This window comes from Plecotus auritus (genome assembly GCF_963455305.1).
Source record: "Plecotus auritus genome assembly, chromosome: 4".
NCBI classification, from domain to species: Eukaryota; Metazoa; Chordata; class Mammalia; order Chiroptera; family Vespertilionidae; genus Plecotus; species Plecotus auritus.
The window spans coordinates 97,691,548-97,710,292 of NC_137775.1; the positions used below are offsets into that span (position 1 = coordinate 97,691,548).

General features: G+C 40.4%; 1 protein-coding gene across 3 annotated transcripts in view; it reads right to left on the minus strand.

Moving 5' to 3' along the window:
* MAPK14 (mitogen-activated protein kinase 14) overlaps window positions 1-15,752 on the minus strand; it is a 64,874-nt gene extending 49,122 nt beyond the window's left edge. The window contains exon 1 of one of the 3 annotated variants that reach the window (XM_080664960.1): window positions 15,223-15,752. In XM_080664960.1, the coding sequence (XP_080521086.1) occupies window positions 15,223-15,338 (116 nt within the window). In that variant the 5' untranslated portion in view covers window positions 15,339-15,752. The remainder of the gene's footprint in view (window positions 1-15,222) is intronic. The other 2 variants (XM_080664961.1, XM_080664962.1) reach the window with 2 other exon arrangements.
* Window positions 15,753-18,745: the final 2,993 nt, after the last annotated feature.

The window sequence follows — 18,745 nt, forward strand, 5'->3', positions numbered from 1 at the left end:
ATGAATTTAAAGCAGCCTGGAAATATATATCCACAACTGTGATTAAGAGAAAATAAGATAAATAAGAAATTCACTATGAGGTTAGCATAAATGTTTATCAGGAGGACCTTTTTAAATATGGTTAGAGGTGGGCCTCAAATTTGGCTCAGAGTCCACTAAAGCTATGACACAAAAACAACCAGTTAAGACATGTGTCACAGGAACCATATAATAAAAACAAACCAGGTACTCAGGAGAACTGAAGAGAGGCATAATTATTCCTGTAATAAAACTAGAGAAAAGTTCCTCCTCCTATGTATGTTTATGAAGAAGACACTTATAATGTGGCAAAGATGTCCTATCAACATCTTTACAGAAATATAATAGTGTCTTTCAGGTGGTTCTTTCCTTAGAGTATCCTTCACAAAGCCAAAATTCAGTTCATTGTTAGCAAAGGAGAAGGAGAGTGAGTATAAAACAGCAGGGTATGCTGCTCCGACAGACTTAATCCGAGAGGAAATCTTCAGTATGTTTAGAAAAAGAGATTAATAAACTCCATATTCCTTAGACAATCTTCCAAAGATGATGATTCCCATCAACTGAGCTTTTGATAGGTATAGAGACTTTGTGTTTGTTTCATGACTGGCACCTGGCTTGTAAATGTGTGGCAGGATAAAGGCAGAGCAATATGCTTTGTCAGCTGAGCTGGTAGGAGAGGAAGGGAGACAACCTCTTAAAAAGGTGATGTGCTGCCTAACCCAGACAAGTGCCACGTCCACAAAGCATGAGAGGACAAATGAGTGTACCAGGATTGTCCTCAGAAAACAATTTTGATTTTCCCCAACAGAATGAAAAATAATCACCTGGCAAGTCCCTGAATAATTTGTGGGGATCGTAAGTAACTTTACAATTTCTTTCAATGGTCATAGATGACTTTTCTAATCCCCATGTGATGTTAATAAGGAAAAATGAGCCCTCAATAATGGTTAACAAGATAAACACAATTTTATTTTTGGAAATCAATGGAAATATTTACTCTTCCACAGATCATACAATTTGAGGCTTTTTTCCAACTGAATTCCAGTTATGAATTGCCTTCAAAATGTGCCTCCTAAATAACTAAGTAATTCAGACTACTAACTTGGTACCTTCTCTTTACCTAGTAATACTTGATATAAATTACAATAAATACCATACTGGAAATACTTTTCGGTACAAATATCCCTCTACTACACAAACCTATTTTCTCTTTTCTAAATTCAGACACAGATGCAAGTATCTTGTATGTCTGATGCTTATGCTCTGCCCATTCCTAGAAATAACATGAAAATAAAAGCAACTTTATGCAAAAACTAGAGCTCAAGTTTTGATTTAGGAACCTCAAAAAATATTTTTCAGCCCAGCCAGCGTGGCTCTGTGACTGAGCACTGACCTATGAACCAAGAGGTCATGGTTTGATTCCTGATCAGGACACATGCCCAGGTTGCGGGCTAGAGGGGGTGAGCAGGAGGCAGTGGATCAATGATTCTCTCTCATCACTGGTGCTTCTATCTCTCTCTCCCTTCCTCTCTGAAATCAATAAAAATATATTTTTAAAAATATATATTCTTCAGAGTAGAAAGGGATTTAAAATTGACTTTATAAAACATTGTGAGCTTTCTTTAAATATCACCACTAGTTCTCAAATACCTTGTTTTAATGTCTACATAACACTTTGAGTTTTTTCAAAAATAAAAAAATTATTTACTATTTGCATTATACATGGTATTTTAAAATGGAATTTAGTCTCTTACAATAGCACTTTCTTATTGATGGGAAGAACATAAAATGGTATTAATACAAGTATGTGCAATGCAACCGATTTCCAGCTTTTCAGTTTCTAAAACTTCTTCTCAAAGAGGCTTAAAACATAGTCCCCCTCCCCAAAAAGGATCATTAATTGATCACTTACCTTGCCTTGCAGAACTTATAGTTCAAGAACTCTTAGGCAAATTTAGTTTTTCCATGAAAATTTTATTCAGATAGAAAAATACATTTGTGATAGGATTTATTAGGGACATTAGCCATGGGGCAGGGACTTGGAGAATGGCAACACATACTAGATACTTGCCATTCCTGATCTGGTCCAGTTCCTGCTGCAAAAGCTTCTGAACTACTAAAATGTTTTTCACAACTGCTTCAATTTTTACTGAGATAATGAAGACATCCAAACAATGTAGAAACTCACTCAGACATGCAATCTAAAAATCCAAAACCATTTGCGATTAAAATGCAATTCATCTTTATTTGCTGCAGGATCCATTTGAAAATACAATGATTTTATATTTCTTCACTGAAACTTTAAAAGCTATAGTGGGGTAAGTTAACATATTTCTTTGATTGCAAATGTGAAGTGATGTATCTACATCAAGAACAATAGTCAACCCATATCGATTGCAAAAATATTACAACATGTGGATTCTTGTTTATTCCATGTTTTCTTTTCTTTCTTTCTTCTTTTTTTTTTTTTTTTTTTTTTTTGGTTAATCCTCACCCCAGGCAATTTTTTCCATTGATTTTTAGAGAAAGAGGGAGGGAGGGAGGGAAACATAGATGTGAGAGAGACACATCAATTGGTTGCCTCCTGCACATACCCTGACCGGGGCCGAGGTTCTAATCTGCAACCCAGGTAGATGCCCTTGACCAGAAATTGAGCCTGAGACTCAATTGTGCACAGGCTGTCACTCTAACCACTGAGTCACACCTCTGTTTTTTCTTTTAAAAGGAATTATTTTCCAAATCCCCATGAGAATGTGGTCATCATTGGTACACCTTCTTACCTTTGGGTGTTTGAAAATTTAAATAACAAATATTTTTGAAGTTATCATAAATCATAACTCCTTTCAAGCAAATCTGAAATATTAAATAGACTAACAATATATTACATTGTAACTATTTAGCAATGATATGACCACCAATCAACTTTGCCTTGCTGCTACAAATAGAAGGCTTTTACAGTAGTAGTATTTATAAGCTTTGTGTCCAGAAAAGCACCCTACAAATATATACTATGAACATGACTACAAAAGTATTCAACAGGCATTAATTAATGTGTCTTCAAAACTTCTGGGTTTTGCTCAGTCTGTGATTCTCCATCTCATATGACATGTACATATTTTTTACAGCAACACTTACTTAGTGCATTAATTATCTAATGCAGAATAATAATAAATTAGCACCAAATTTCATGTCTAATCTGACCGTTTTTGTGAGACAGGAATTTGGGAGCAGCTTAGCTGGGTGTTTCTGGTTCATAGTTTCTCATGAGGATGCAGTCAAGATGCTGCCTACAACTACAGTCATTTGAAGGCATGAGTGAGGTTGATCCTCCACTTCTAAGATAGCTCACTCACATGGCCTTGCAGGCCTCAGTCCCTCACACTGTGGCCTCTCCATAGGGCTGCTTCAGTATCTTCTCAACATAGCAGCTGGCTTCCCCTCAAGTAGTGGTTCTCAACAGAGAGCAACTGTACCCCACCCCCAGGGGACATCTAACAATGTCAGACATTTTTAGCTATCACAACTGGTGTGTGTGTGTGGCGGGGGGGGGGGGGGGGGGGGGGGGAGGGCGCCTGGGAGGCACTAGTTGCTACTGACAACTAGTGGGTAGAGGCCAGGGATATCGCTAAACATCCTTCACAACAAAGAATTATCTGGCCTAAATGTCAATAGTACTGAGGTTGAGAAACTTCCTTAGAGCAACTGATCTCAGAGAAAGCGCAAGATAGGGGCCACAATGTCTTTTATGACCTACCCTGAGAAGTCACATTCCATCATTTCTGCCACATTCTATACATTAGAGAAGTGGGTTCCTATGTACAGTCAGTACTCAAGGGAAGGAGAATTAAGCTCCACCTCTTGAAGGGAAGAGTACCAAGTAATTTATAGTCATATTTTTAAATCATTACACTTAGCAACTTGATTTTTTAAAAATTAAATATATTGGAGTGACACTGGTTAATAAAATTAAGTTTCGGTGTACAATTCTATAATACATCATCTGTATATTGTATTGTGTGTTCACCTCCCAAAGCAACTTGACTTTTTTAAATCAAAATACTGGAATTTTCAAGATAGCTCATTTACGTTTGGGAATGCTAGATAAAATCTTTTTAGTGCTCTAGAAAAATCACTGAAATTCCATTTAACAAAGCTACTTTTGCACCCCAGTGAAAGGTCTCTGTTTGCAGTATTTTGAGGACCTGATCTAAAAAAATTCTATTAAGCACAAACACATGCAGTCTGATACAGAGAAAAGTAAACTAGGAGTGAAAAGATTTGTGTTCTAGTTTCAGTTCTGGCACTTCCCAGCAAGTGATCTTGGCCAAAGCTTCTATGAGCCTGTTTCCAAATCAATAAAATGGTGGTGTTGCCTTGACCAAAGTCATTCAGTGGTCAGAGCATTAGCCTCGGATCAAAGGGTCTCGGGTTCAATTCCCGGACAAGGGCACATACCTGGGTTGCAGGATTGATCTCTGGCCCTGGTCAGAGCACCTGCAGGAGGCAATCAATCGATGTGTTTCTCTTCACATCAACGTTTCTCTCCCTCTCCCTTCTGCTCTCTCTAAAGATCAATGGATGAATATCCTCAAGTGACAATTAACCAAAACTAGAAAATAAAATAATAAAGTAAAATCGATATCCTATATAATAAAAGCTTAATATGCAAATCAATCAAATGGCAGAACAACCAGTCGCTATGATGCGCACTGACCATCAGGGGGCAGACGCTCAACACAGGAGCTGCCCCCAGCCCACAGACCCCAGGCCGGCCAAGGCAGGTGCCAGCAGGGGGCCCCCCCGGTCATCCCGCCGATCACCCCACAGATCAGCCCTGATTGCCGGCCATGTCTAGGGACCCTACCCGTGCACGAATTTTGTGCACCGGGCCTCTAGTTACATATATAAAAGGCTATTATGCAAAATGTCCTCTCAGAAGTTCGACTCTGAGTTTGATCACTCGCTATGATGTGCGCTGACCACCAGGGGGTGGTACGGAACATGGTGAGTGACCAGCGCGGGGCACTGAGGGAGCAAGGGGAGGAGGAGGCGGGGAACCATGTGTGGTGGCATGTGGGTGGTGAGGGAAGGAAGAGGTAGGGAGGTGGGGAGGAGGGGAACTTGATCAGCCCTGATCAGCAGCCAGGCCTAGGGACCCTACCCATGCACAAAAATAAAATAAATAAAAATAAAAATAAAATAAAATAAAATAAAATAAAATAAAATAAAATAAAATGGTAGTATCACCAGCTCTGCTTATCTCGAAATGCTGTTTTGAGGCTCAAGATAATTAGGTGAAAGTACTTTATAAATTATACTAGAGGCCGGGTTGCTGAAATTTGTGAACGGGTAGGGTCCCTAGGCCTGGCCGGCGATCAGGGCTGATAGGGGCCTTCCGGCTGCTGGCCAGGGCCTTCCTTCCCCGGCTGCTGGCCAGGGCTTTCCTTCGCTCCACGCCGACCCCTAGTGGTCAGTGCACATCACAGTGAGCGATCAAACTCCATGTCTCTCCGTCCAACTCCTGAGGAGACACTTTGCATATTAACCTTTTATGTATATAGATAAGGCAGGTAATTTTAAATGTTCCAAGTTGAAATGAAGCTGTATGGGGCTTATTACATAATCAATTTTCAATATCTATTTTTAGATCTCTTATTCTCAAATTTGAGGTTGAGCATATCTCTGAAATGACAGTAAAATAAGGCAGATTATTAAAATGAAATTGAGGGCTCAAATCATCCATCATTTGTTGTCACCCTACAGATAACTAAAATATTGCTTCTACAAGTTAATATGCATACTTATTCAGTGACTACTAGATGAGATCTAAGAACTACTAAAAACAGCAATATAATGTAATCAATACTTAATGACATTGAACTGCAAAAAACTATTCCTTTATATATTTGTTTCCCAACTTAGACTGTGAGAGAGAGCAGAAGCTACAGTTTATCCTCAGAACCCAGCCCAGTGCCTGAAACTACTGCAAGATTAATACATACCTAAGGAGATAGTTCCTGACCTAGAGAAACTGAGAAATCTAGCTGCGGAGTCAGAATGAACAGACACACACAAACAAATTACTGAAGACTTTTACAAAGCAACACATTTGCTTTCTCCAATCCATTCTGTACCTCCAGTCAGACCAATTTAATAACACTTTTCCTTATTACTTTACAACTCAATTCTAACAGCTCTCTATTGCCTAGAAAAATGCAGTTGCCTTAGCTCTATTCCAGACCTAATTCTGAATTTCTGAGGGGAGAACCCAAGCACCTGCATGTTAAAAAGTTCCACAGTGATTCTGAAGCACAAACCAGCATAAAAACAATTGGGTTCACCCTACTGAGATATCCCTCCATCAGGCCAGTCCATCTCATATCTAATTCCTTTAGTTATGGTTTCTCCTGTTAATCTAAAAATGTTCCCTTTCCTCCTCTCCAAATACTGCCCATCCTTCAAAATAATCTTCATATCCTTCTCCTTCCACAGAACCATTCTAACTACTTTAGCTCACAATGTCCCCATATCTCTATACACATCAATACCTATATACAGTTCACTAACATTTTCTATCTATTTCTTTTATAGACTGGTGAGCACTTAATACTGTATGATGGATGACCAACAGATTTCCCTCCTTACCGTAAGTATAAAACACCAACATAAAAACATATATATATACACACACATATTTCACACTTTCAAAATTACGCTGCTTTAAATACCTAGAGTAATAGAAATCTTCAGGTAATTAGCTCACTCCCTGATTGTAATTTTCATGACAACTGTCATTCATCTAATGATAAGCTTCCTTCAAATATCAGCTCCACGTATCTAAGGCTGACCCATACAATTTTACAACATGAATCTACTCCTAGGGTAGTTAGTGCTATGTCTCTGAGAGCTCTGTCCTTGATAATGTGTAGGAAAGTAATCAGGGAAAGCATGAAACACTACATTTCAACAGACTTGAAATCCAAAGGGGGAGAAATTCTTAAGTTTGCAAGTACAATCTTGGACACACAGTATATGAACAAGGCCACTGTGGAGACTATATCAAGTAATGAGTTCAAAAGAAATATGCACAGAAAGTATATAGCTTCGATCCTTTTTGCAGAGGGAAGATTCAAGTTATCCGATCTCATTTTTATTCACGGCCAATCAATCTAAATATACAGGATTATATAAGTAGTCCTCAACCAAGGATAATTTTGCCCCTAGGGACATGGGTTAATGTCTAGATATACTTTGGGTTGTACCAACTGAGGGTTACTACTGGCATCTAGTGGGTAGGGTAGAAGGACGCTGCTAAACATCCTATAATGCACAAGACAGCCCCCACAACAAAAAAATTTATCCCACTCAAAATGTCAATAGATTGTGTAATCCTAGGTAATACTATGTATATTAGAAAATGGAAATACAGCTTGATAGATACTCATAATATTTACTGCTCTCTTCATTTGCTATTTTTCCCCTTTAGCTCCTTTTAGCATCTATATCATTTAATGTGTTGAGATAGTTCATTTCAAAGCATATCATTCAAAGCATAAAGGCACTTAGGACACCAAACTAGGAACTGGAAAATGAAGCAAGCTAAACTTATAATGTCAGATGAGGAAATTATTAGAACTGTATCAATTTAAGATACCAACATCAATATTTCAGTTAAATTTAATACCAAGAGAGTGTTAGGGAGTCATCTTTTATTGTACCAAATTAGGAAGATAACTAAGATTTTCACCAGCATTTGGCAGTCTGGAGAAGAAAACATAAATAGAATTCAAAAGACTGAGTACAAGAAGGTTCAAGTTAGCTAAAGCCTTAGATGAAGGATTTGACAGAAGGGGATATAAAGAAATAGCTATTAGGGATAGTAAGAATAAGGCAATTATTTCTGGGAATAAAGTTATATCTACTATAGGGCTGAGGAAATATACAAGTTGAATGTACATTTGCATAAACCAGACAGCTCAGGCCAGAGTCACAGGACAGACTAAGGGCATGATTAGGGGCAGATTAATTTGTAGGTGAGAAACTGTCACACAGAGACACTGCTCAAGTGCAGATATAGGGCTGGGTTAAGGATTTAGAGGACCTTTACCCTCACCCTCCCTTCCTCCCCCTAAATCATAGCCTCCCTGAGCCCTTGGCAGATCAAAAGGAGAAGTTCTGACCTCTTGTGGGCACATGCTGATGTCACCACTTTCTAGATGTGAGTCATCAGATGGAAAAGGCTTCTCTGACACAGATCTTCAACCCATAGCCTTGCATGAAGTTGCCCTAGATGTAAAAAGTGACCAGTATGTCACTAGATTCAAGAGACACAGAAAAATCTAAAAGATTTCAAGGAAGCATTAGAAATATAAAGGTAGATTTGAGATGGCAATTTAAGTTTTAAAAAATGGAGGGGGGAAAAAAGAGGATTTCCAAAGCAACCTGAGGAAACAACATAAATATGCCCCTTGTGGAATGATACTTTCAAAAGCAGAGATCCTTCCTGCTTTGTTGGTATTGTTTTTTAATTTTTATAAGCACTGGCAATACTGAATTAATGGATTTAAGAAAACAAAGGGGACAACCGGTGTGCTTGTGGGGTTTTTGTTTTGCATGGTCACATGTATGTTATGTAATGCCTACACTCTGGATCATAAGCTTGGAAAAGCAACCAAAGCATACTTGTGAGTAGGCTGACGGTAAGGCACACATCCTCACACACCTTCCTCACGTCACAGGCACAGTGACAATACCACCGAGGCCTAAGGGTGAAGGTTTTGAGGAAAACAAGGAAATCTGTTAACAACATCATTCCAAGTAACAGGAGCTGGCATGTTCAGGGTCTAAAGTTACTCTAACAGCAGATCTAAACAGAATAAACATTTCTTCTATAACCTTTTGTTATGTTGCCATGGAATCAGTGTTTAGGAACACATTTTCTGCAACTATATGTCAGAGCAGCGAACGGGGCATGGCTTTCCCTAAAGAAGAGAGAAACTTGTATCGGTAAAGGTGGGGGAGACGAGCATTCCCATGGGCTCTTATAGGGTCATATAAGTGTAGAATCTTTTAATCTATAAAATGTATTCAAGTTAAGAGAGAGGTTGTGGGGACCTCGTAGCCAAAATATTAGTAACTGGTAACAACAATCCCATCTCGACTACAATTACTGTAATGGGAAAAAGGCGGATGAATGTAAAGTTGATACAGGACCAAATAAAACAGAAATTAACTGAGATCTTAAATGCTAAAGGAAGGCAAAAATGACTTTTAAAATATGGCCTGACAGTAAAACAAAACAAAACACATACACCTAGAAACCCAAAGAAAGTTGAACAACCTGCCAGCAGGCTAATCTTCCTTTGTTACAGAAGCCTAAAGATAATCTCTTTGCTCCCTTCCTTTTGGTTTCAGGGGAGCCCATGTTATTTAAAAAGCTTGAGTACCCCAAATTTCTAGGGCCACCGAAAGTACTGGCTCTGGTATTCTGAGTCTTTTGGAATGACAGTTGTGAGCATCAGTCCGGGCTGTGCACCAATTCATCTGACTCTCCCAATCAACCTAAACTACAATTAATACCTCTAATGAATAAAAGACAGAAATGAAAAGTAGGGACCCAGAGCAGAGTGATGTTTTAAAACAGAAGGTGAAATCATGTCTCTTCTCTGATCATAACCCTCCACGGCTTCTCCTCTCAGAGTAAAAGGCACAGTTCTTATAAAGGCAAAAAGGACTCTTCATGATCCCTGCCCATCTGCAGCCTCTCTACTTCCTTCTCCTACTACTATTTGGCCCCTGGTTCATTCAGCTCTAGCCATACTGGTCTAGCTATTCCTAGAGAGCAAGGGGCCTTTGCCTCAGGGCCTTTGCACCTGCTGATCCTTCAGCCTGAAATGTTCTCTCCCCACTCATGTCCAACAGGTGTTCTATATCATTTTGAGTCTACTCTGCTTCAAAGAGCCAGCCCAGTATTCCCTCTCCTTTCCATGCTTCATTTTCCTCATAGTACTTATCACCTGGTATATTATAATTTTTACTTGTTTATTACCTTCTACTTCCACCCCCTTAGAATATAGTTTCTTGTGGGCAGAATTTTTTGCCTGTTTTGCTCATATTTCCAGCACCTGAAGAATGACATAGTATTTACTCAAAATATCAGTATAATATTCAGAGTCCTATCCTCAAAGAGATTAGCATGAACCCATCTTCCTCTCTCTTTTCCTCAAATCCTATGCCCTGTAATACTCCAAAGTTCAGATAATGGCACTAAGATCTATCCATTTGTCCTAAGCCAGAACTCAGGGGTCATCCTAGAGTCCGCTCTCTTCTGCTCCTCTTTCTCCCCGCATTCAGCCTGGGAGTCATGCATGTCTGAAGCCAGGACCTATTTCTCAAATGCAGAACTTACAGACCACCATCTCCTTCTTCCCTAAAACTGTAAAAAGAAATGAAATATTGAAAAGCCAGTTAATTTTATAAACCCTTAACACATATATACTTAATTTATGGAAGCACTATGCAAAGACAAACTACTTCTAATACTGAAAGCTTTATTAAAACACACACACACACACACACATTTCAAGTTTAAAGAAATCTTGGGATCCCTAGATTCTAAGTCAGGGAACCCACTTTATAATGAGGATTTTTTTTTTTTTTAAGCACTACAGTAATTATACCTCTTGGATAGAAACAATTCAATACCAAATTTCACAGTAAAGAGAAAAAATCCAATGTATTTTCAAAAGTCCAGAGAGGCAATTATTTCTATTTATGTCCTATACTTACATAACACAAACATACACAGAAGTCTCAACTTTACAAAATGTACATTGAGGAATTTCAAATCGACAAGATTCATAAATTCAGGAATTAACTCTATGCACTGCCTAATAATTCTCTGGGGAGAAAATTTAATCTGGACAGTAAGTTCATTTTTGTTTTATCAATTCTGAGAAAGAGATGCAACTTTAATAAGTTAAGTTATTACCCCTCTGACTAGCTGGGCAATGGCATTGGTGGAATTGGCTTTATATAATCACAGCTCTATGACAAGTGACCCAGCAACCCCTTTCTTCAAAAAGGAGGGAAAGGGGGAGGCAAACAACACAGCACGAAATCAAAAGCAGAGTACTACTCAGTGTCAGGAAATTAAACTGGCAGAATTCAAAAGCTAGAGGTCCAGAATACCCTTATTTTAAAATGGGAACCAATGGGAAACTATCAGTGAAAAAGTGGGATTTGATAAGTAAAATGGCTTCATAGCCAACTTGACTGAACTTCTTCTTAAAAGTCTTTGTATAGAGCCAGGCCAGCGTGGCTCAGTCGGTTGAGCGTCGTCCCTTGCACCAAGAGGTCACCGGTTCGATTCCTGGGCACATACCAGGATTTCGGGCTCCATCATGCAAGAGGCAGGCAATTGATGATTCCCTCACATTAATGTTTCTCTCTCTCTCTCCCTCTTCCTTCCTCTCTCTATAAAATCAATAAAGACATTACAAAATAAAATATAAAAGTCTTTATATATCAATACAAATATTTGCCATTGTGTTTAAATATTTATTGTTTAGCACTAATTATATGCAGCCAATCACATTACTTTTGGTTACCAACAAAAACAAATGGGAAAAAAGATCAGCATGGGCTTATTGTCACCACTAGTAAAGTAAAGGGCAAGTCTGTCTCGTTGAGTATATCAAGAAAGTCATCTTTATATACTCAACGATAACATATTTTTATTTGTGTCCTGGTTCATCCAAAGTAAATGAATAAAAATGAAAGATTTTAAATGATGAATGGGCATTAATATTGAAAAAATTAGCTTAATTTATTTATCATATTTATTAATATACAATTGTTCCACAAAGCATTCAGGGAACTGGACTTGATTTAAGAAATGTTGCCAACCTCTTACTAAAAGTCTTGTTATATACTCTATATACTGATGATAAATATAAATCTCATGCCACAATGCCTGGAGCATAGTAAGCAATGCATAAAATGTGGTTTCTATTCACATTTGGCTATAGGCTCTATGAGGGACTGTATTATCTTGCTCTGTCTCATTCAGTACTCTATCCCAAGAAACCCAGCCCACTATCAGGTCCACAGTTTGTATTTAATAAATACGTTGAATAAGTAATTGAATATGTTTTAAGAGTAATTCTCAACTCTCACCTATTTTATGGTTACCAGTGCCCCACCTCCTCTAATTAACAGCAAGGGTCCGAAAACCATACCCCAGAAAAAGGCTTTTAAGTTCCTGTTTATGTTTCCTTAAACTAACCACAAAGAGTCCCTCCCCGCTTTCTGTCCCAAACCCACAAAATCAATGCTTTGCAACAACTATTCTTAAACAATTTTGCTTCATTTCCCCTCACAGACAATGTACAAAGTTCCTTAAACTGCAAGGCTTAGTTTAGTTCCCTTTATCCCTTAAAAAGGAAAGGCATATTTGTAAAACTTTATCAATTCTCAGATTTCTAGTCTGATTCCTTGCTCTTTGATTTGTAGTTGGTTATCACACTAGCTCTATTTGCATTTTTATTATATACTTTGCACAAATTAAAATAATGAAATAGCCTTGACATAAAAAAATTTAAGTTACACATCAAAGCATATCGCAGTTCAGAATAATCGAATTAGGATGCTGACACATATTTCAGTGATGTTGCATTCCTTAAAATACTTTCAGAAATTCTTTTTGGGAACAGACTTCAGATCCAGTTCTACAAGTCACACAAGAAATTCTGTGTCATTACTTTTTAGTTGAGACTCCAATTAGACATAAAACAGTATCACTAATCTGACTGCTTAATCTTTTTCACCACTTTAGTACAAATTCTCTAAATTTTTTGGATACAATTTGATTTTGTTATTTCCCAAAATCTACATTCAAAGGATGAAGATGGTGAAAAATAACACAGGCTCAAAAATGCATTCTAAGACAAGTTCATAGAGTATTTTCTGCCATATCTGAAAAGTTGCGAATTGAAACAACTCCAAATAACTACTCTGAATGATACACTTACTTACTTGTAAATCTAAATTCTGATATTTTAATCCAAAATCAGTTATATTTGTCTACAGTCAATTGTTACATAGATCAGCTATACTTTCCTCCACTAATGTGCTAAAGGTTATACCTTAAATAGCCTTCACAGAAATACTACTTAAAGAACAAAACAAACTCTGCCTTCCTGGGAAGAAACTAAAGAAACTTAACGGGCTATCTCTGAGCAAAGGAATAGCATGGCTGGAGAACAGAAAGAAAAGACTTTTCACTGAGTATCTTTTTATACCTTTTGAACGTTATACAATGTGAATGCATTACGTATTTTTTAAAACCTGTTTAACAAAATTACTTCCAAGTGTCGGATATTTCTGGCTCCCCAGCCAGAAAAGAATACTAGCACTAAAGAATTGTGGAGTTCATTTTAACGTCACTTCACTGTGAATCTGAACCTCCAGTGCCAGTGCAGAGCTATTCACACCAATGGCAGGGAAACCTTGCAAGCAGTTCAAGTTCACTAAACTCATCATAGTTGAACTATTCTACCGTATCACTGCATTAAATAAAGTACACATCATTGGAAACAAAAACTTGGTACTACAAAAATTAATGTGTCAATTCAAGAATAAAAAAACAAAGTAAACTAATGAGCTATTAAAGGAGCAATGATCCAAATACATCTTTAAAAAGTAGCAAGTCAATTAACACATATACTGTATATACAGTAAAATGCTGCAAATTCCCTTAAAATGTAGTCCATAGTACTACGAAAATGTGGAAAAGATGTAAAGTATGGTGCCATTAGCAACATAATTCAAGCAGCTTGAACTAGATATTGCAATATCATCTGTTGTTGGACACAATTGCACAATCTCAATTACCCAGAAGATTCTACCAAACAGGAAATTCATGATGTGACTTTAAGAAACACAGGAACTATACTTAAAGATTAATACGTTCAAAAGTCTGGAATTTGTTACAAAACAAGAAATAACTTTATAGACCCCCCTTTCAAATGTTCAAGGGGCAGGAATTACATGAATAAGCTTGAGATCAGGAGCTCTCGAATTACAGTAAATCTAAAATGTAATGTCTAAAACCTTGGAAGTTAGCAAAGTGAAATGTTTCAGATCTGGAAATGAAATGGTATTAATTTAATTTCATTGAAAACACACTCACAGTGGGAATTAAAGCCGATATATCCCACAAAACCATCGTGTTCCTCAGGCTATAAATGTAGATAAGCCCCCCTGCAAACGCTCGGGGACTTTAAAAACACGGTACTGTTCACAAGAATTGTCGCAATTAAAAAATATTTACAATATCTCCCAGCATTGTTAAGAACTTTTTGATCTTGAGGGCGCCCAACGGATCTGAATCTCACTTGCTCCAAGTGAGAAAATTGTTTTGTCAAACAATACTTATATGAGCAGCGGAATGTGACTAATCAGCGAGGCCGCCAGCTTCTCAAGCTGCAGGGTTCTCGCCGGCGCTATCACCCACCCCCCCGTCTGCCAAAGGAAATACGCTTTCAACCAAATCGGAAACACACCACTCAAGCTGGCACAGCGCTCACCGAGATAAAGTCGGTATTTTAAGGTCTATGGGTCGCTGCTAATTCAACTGCAAATTCAAAAAGAACGCCTCTCAAAATGGGATTTTGACAGAGGCTTGCAAAAAAGTCCGACTGACGCCCTCCGTCGTCAGTTTTGCTCAGACGACCACAGTCTCCGAGTCGGGCTTTGCCCTTCTGCTTCTCCCGGCAGCTCCCCGGGCTGTTGTGCTCAGAGGACAGGCTCCGGCGCTCGGGGTGGGCGCACCTCGGAGAGGGTCCTTCTGCTGGATGCCAGCAGGAGACCCGCCGGAAAGTGCCCCCCACCCCGTGCCTGGCCCCAGAGCAGCAACCCCCAAGGAGGAAATGCGCAGGGTGCAGCCAGGGCCGAGCTCCAGCACTACCACCGACCGCCCACCATGGACCTGCATCCTGCACACAGCTGACCACCCACCTAGGTGTGCAGGATGAGGGGTGCAAGGGGCACAGGGAGTGCTGGACAGGGGTCGAAAGTGCGGCGATGCCCTCCCCCAAGGAAAATTCCTGCCACTTGGTGCATCGCTGAGCCGTGGGGGCAGGCCTGGCTCTGGGGCATAAAGGGCCAGCTAGCCACCACGGTCCCAGGCCCTGTGACACTCACCACACGGAGCCATAGGCGCCGGAGCCCACCGGGGACAGGTTCTGGTAGCGCTCGGGCACCTCCCAGATTGTCTTGTTCAGCTCCTGCCGGTAGAACGTGGGCCTTTCCTGAGACATCTTCCAGCGGCGGCCGCGGGGGGAGGAGGTGGCCCTCCGGGGCCCCGCCTGCACCCGCACCCGCTCCCTGCCCCTCGTTGCCCACGCGGTAGGGCGGGACCCCACACTGGTCGCCCGCGCAGGTGCGGTGGCCGCAACCCCGCTGACTCCCGCGCACGGCCCCGGTCAGCCGCAGACTGGACGCGCCTCAGCGATGGGAGCAAGCCCAGCTAGGGGCAGGACGCACTCCCGGGCTCAAGACTGCGCCCGCCAAGCTCTCCCTGCACCCTCTCCCCTGTCAGGCCGACTCCGGCTGCGCCACGGGACCACGGCTCCAGCTGCTGCGCCGGCTGGGCTTCCAGTGGTCGCTGTTCCAGAGCCAGAGAACAGGAGCCTCCCGCCGTACTCTCGCGAGACGAGCTCCCGAGACGCTCCGCGAACAGAGATTTTACCCAATATGGAACCTGCCCAAGGGAGGGGGGAGAAGAGGGAGGAGGACGGGAGGAGCAGTTCTCGCGAGAAGAGAGCAACAGCTGGACACCAGAGGAAGGAGCCTGGCGTCGGTTAAGGGCGGGAAGGCGACCCGGGAAGGAGAAGCTAAGCAGGCAACACATATCGTGTGCGCCCCACCGTGGCCGGTGGGGCAAATGCCTGGTGGAAATTGAAAGAGCCAAAAGATTTTTGAACTGCCGGTTAGTCACCGCCAGCAGCAGAGCACCTGCGCAGCCGAACCACCAATTTCCAAGAAATAATTGCATTAAAAAAAGTGAGAGAAAGGTTCCGTCCAGAAAGCTGTTGCATTCCCATCTACTCAAGGACATAGGGCTTACTCTTAGGAATTCTGACTAAATCTATCCCAAAAGTAATTATCAGCCCTGCCTTATAGACTGACGCTTTGCACCTTAACTCTCCTAGTAGTTTTCAAACTTTTATGTGCATAAGAATCACGTTGGGAGTTTAAAAATGCAGATTCCCAGACAGGGAGCCTGATTGGATAGGTCCGTGAAGAGCACCAAGAATGTGCATTTTTACAATACTGCCCAGCCAGTTCTGATTAAGGAAAGTTTCTGGTATTTCCCTTTGAGAAGTATTTTTTAAAACCACTATCCTGAGGACCCTGCTGGTGAAACTCACTGGTTGAGCATGGACCTATGAACCAGGAGGTCACGATTCAATTCCCGGTTGGAGCACATGCCTGGGTTGTGGGCTCGATCCCCAGGAGGGGGTGTGGGGGAGGCAGCCCATCTGTGATTCTCATTCATGTTTCTGTCTCTTCTCCCTTCCCCTCTAAAATCAATAAAAATATATTTAACAAAACAAAATAAAACAAAAAGCACTTCCCTGAGGGTTTGAAATGGTCTCCTGCCCTGAAGAGCTTCCACTGAAGAGGATGTTAAGCGTTTAATTCATGCCTCTCAGAGTTAGAAGACCAGGACAGAGAGTGGTCTTATTAGGCAAGTCAATTGATCTCCCTTAGACCTTAATTCCAGTTAGTGCAAAAGAGAACTCCTTTCTCCCATCTAATAGGGTCATTTGTAAAGCTGAACAAGATATTAAATATGAATGGGCAAGGTATTATAATCCCATGCCTATCCCCACTGTTACCAACCTACTCCTATGCTCAAGTTTGTTACAATAAGCAGAATTGGACCCTAAAAGAAATAACAAGATACAAGCCAATTCTCGTCACTTCCCATGATTATTCAGTTTGTGTTATGCATCCCTTGGAATGCTTAGATTTTGCCTATCTTGTCCCCACATCTAACACAGTGCCCAGAACATAAAAGATACCCCATAAATATTTGTTGAACAAATTATGAACAATGACCATTGAACTGCGGTTAGTCACCACCAGCAGCAGAGCACCTGCGCTAAAGGTAGTACAGGATCCTCAGTTCTCCTCTAGGAAAAAAAAAATAAGAAAACCTAAAACCTGATTCATGAGTGATTCATGCAAAGCTTTTTTTTTTTTTTATTCAATGTGGCTTGGCCTGGATTCTCTTGCCTACAAAGATATGGTGCTTGAAAATGTTCCAAGCCAACCTGCAAGTTAGGGAGCTTTCAAAGAAATAATGAAGGTTGAAGGAGGAAGTGAGAGCAGAAATATGACTGTGGAAAAAAAAAATGAGGTCTTGGAGGGGAGAATTGAGGAGATGAGGGAGGAAACTTGGAAGTAGGAATCCTAAGAAAATCATAAATTTATCCAACAAATTGAGATAATGAGGTGAGGGTGACCAAAGGGTAAAGATGGAGTGAGCATTACATTCACTCACTCATTCAACAAATATGTATTAAATGCCTACTAGGTGCCAGGCATTTCTGACGAAAGGGTGATCTAAAAGCAAATTCAGTTGTGCCTTCATGGAGCTTACAATTAACTTGAGGGCAATCATTCAATCATTCATCACAAATTTCTTGGGCACTTACTATATCTACCACACTGTTTTAGGCACTGATGATTCAGTAGTTAATAAAAGATAAAAATCCCTGCCCTCATAGGGGAGAGACAGTTATAAAAAGGAATGGGTAAAGTGAATACTGTGTTAGACATGAATACAGGAATCCAGCAATTGTAAAACTGCAATGGCCGATTAGAAGTATAAGGCTGTAGTGAGAAACAGGGGCTGACTAACCAGTTTGGCTCAGTGGATAGAGTGTTGGCCTGCGTACTGAAGGGTCCCAGGTTCGATTTTGGTCAAGGGCATGTACCTTGGTTGCGGGCACATCCCCAGTAGGGGGTGTGCAGGAGGCAGCTCATCAATGTTTATAACTCTCTATCCTTCTCCCTCCCTCTCTGTAGAAAAATCAATAAAATATATTTTTTAAAAAAATAAAAAAAAAGAAGCAGGGGCTGGGACTGAGCTTTGTTAATCTAATAAACATTGAAACCTGTGAAGAATTTTTGTGAGTTTATTTGAGCCAAACTGCCAACAAATGGCAGGAAGCAGAATCTCAATGGATTGAGATAATGCTCTGGAGAATGGCAGCTTTGCATCTTTTTTTTTAAAATATGTTTTTATTGATTTCAGAGAGGAAGGGAGAGGGACAGAGAGATAGAAACATCAATGATGAGAGAGAATCATTGATTGGTTGCCTCCTGCACGCCCCCCACTGGGGATCAAACCCGCAACCTGGGCATGTGCCCTTGACCAGAATCGAACCTGGGACCCTTCAGTCTGCAGGCCAACCTCTATCCACTGAGCCAGCTAGGGTGGCAGCTTTGCATCTTATTTTATACGTTGCAATCAAAAGAGGTGACATAAGTGGGTTGCATGAAATCCACTGGTGATACATTAGGGAGGCTGGAGAAAGCAAAGCAGGGAAACCTCTGGGATTGGATGAAAAGTAAAATGACAGACACATTCCTTTTACATGTGTGAATATAGGACAGTTAACAGTCAACAATTAACTCAGTGGCAATGAGGGGA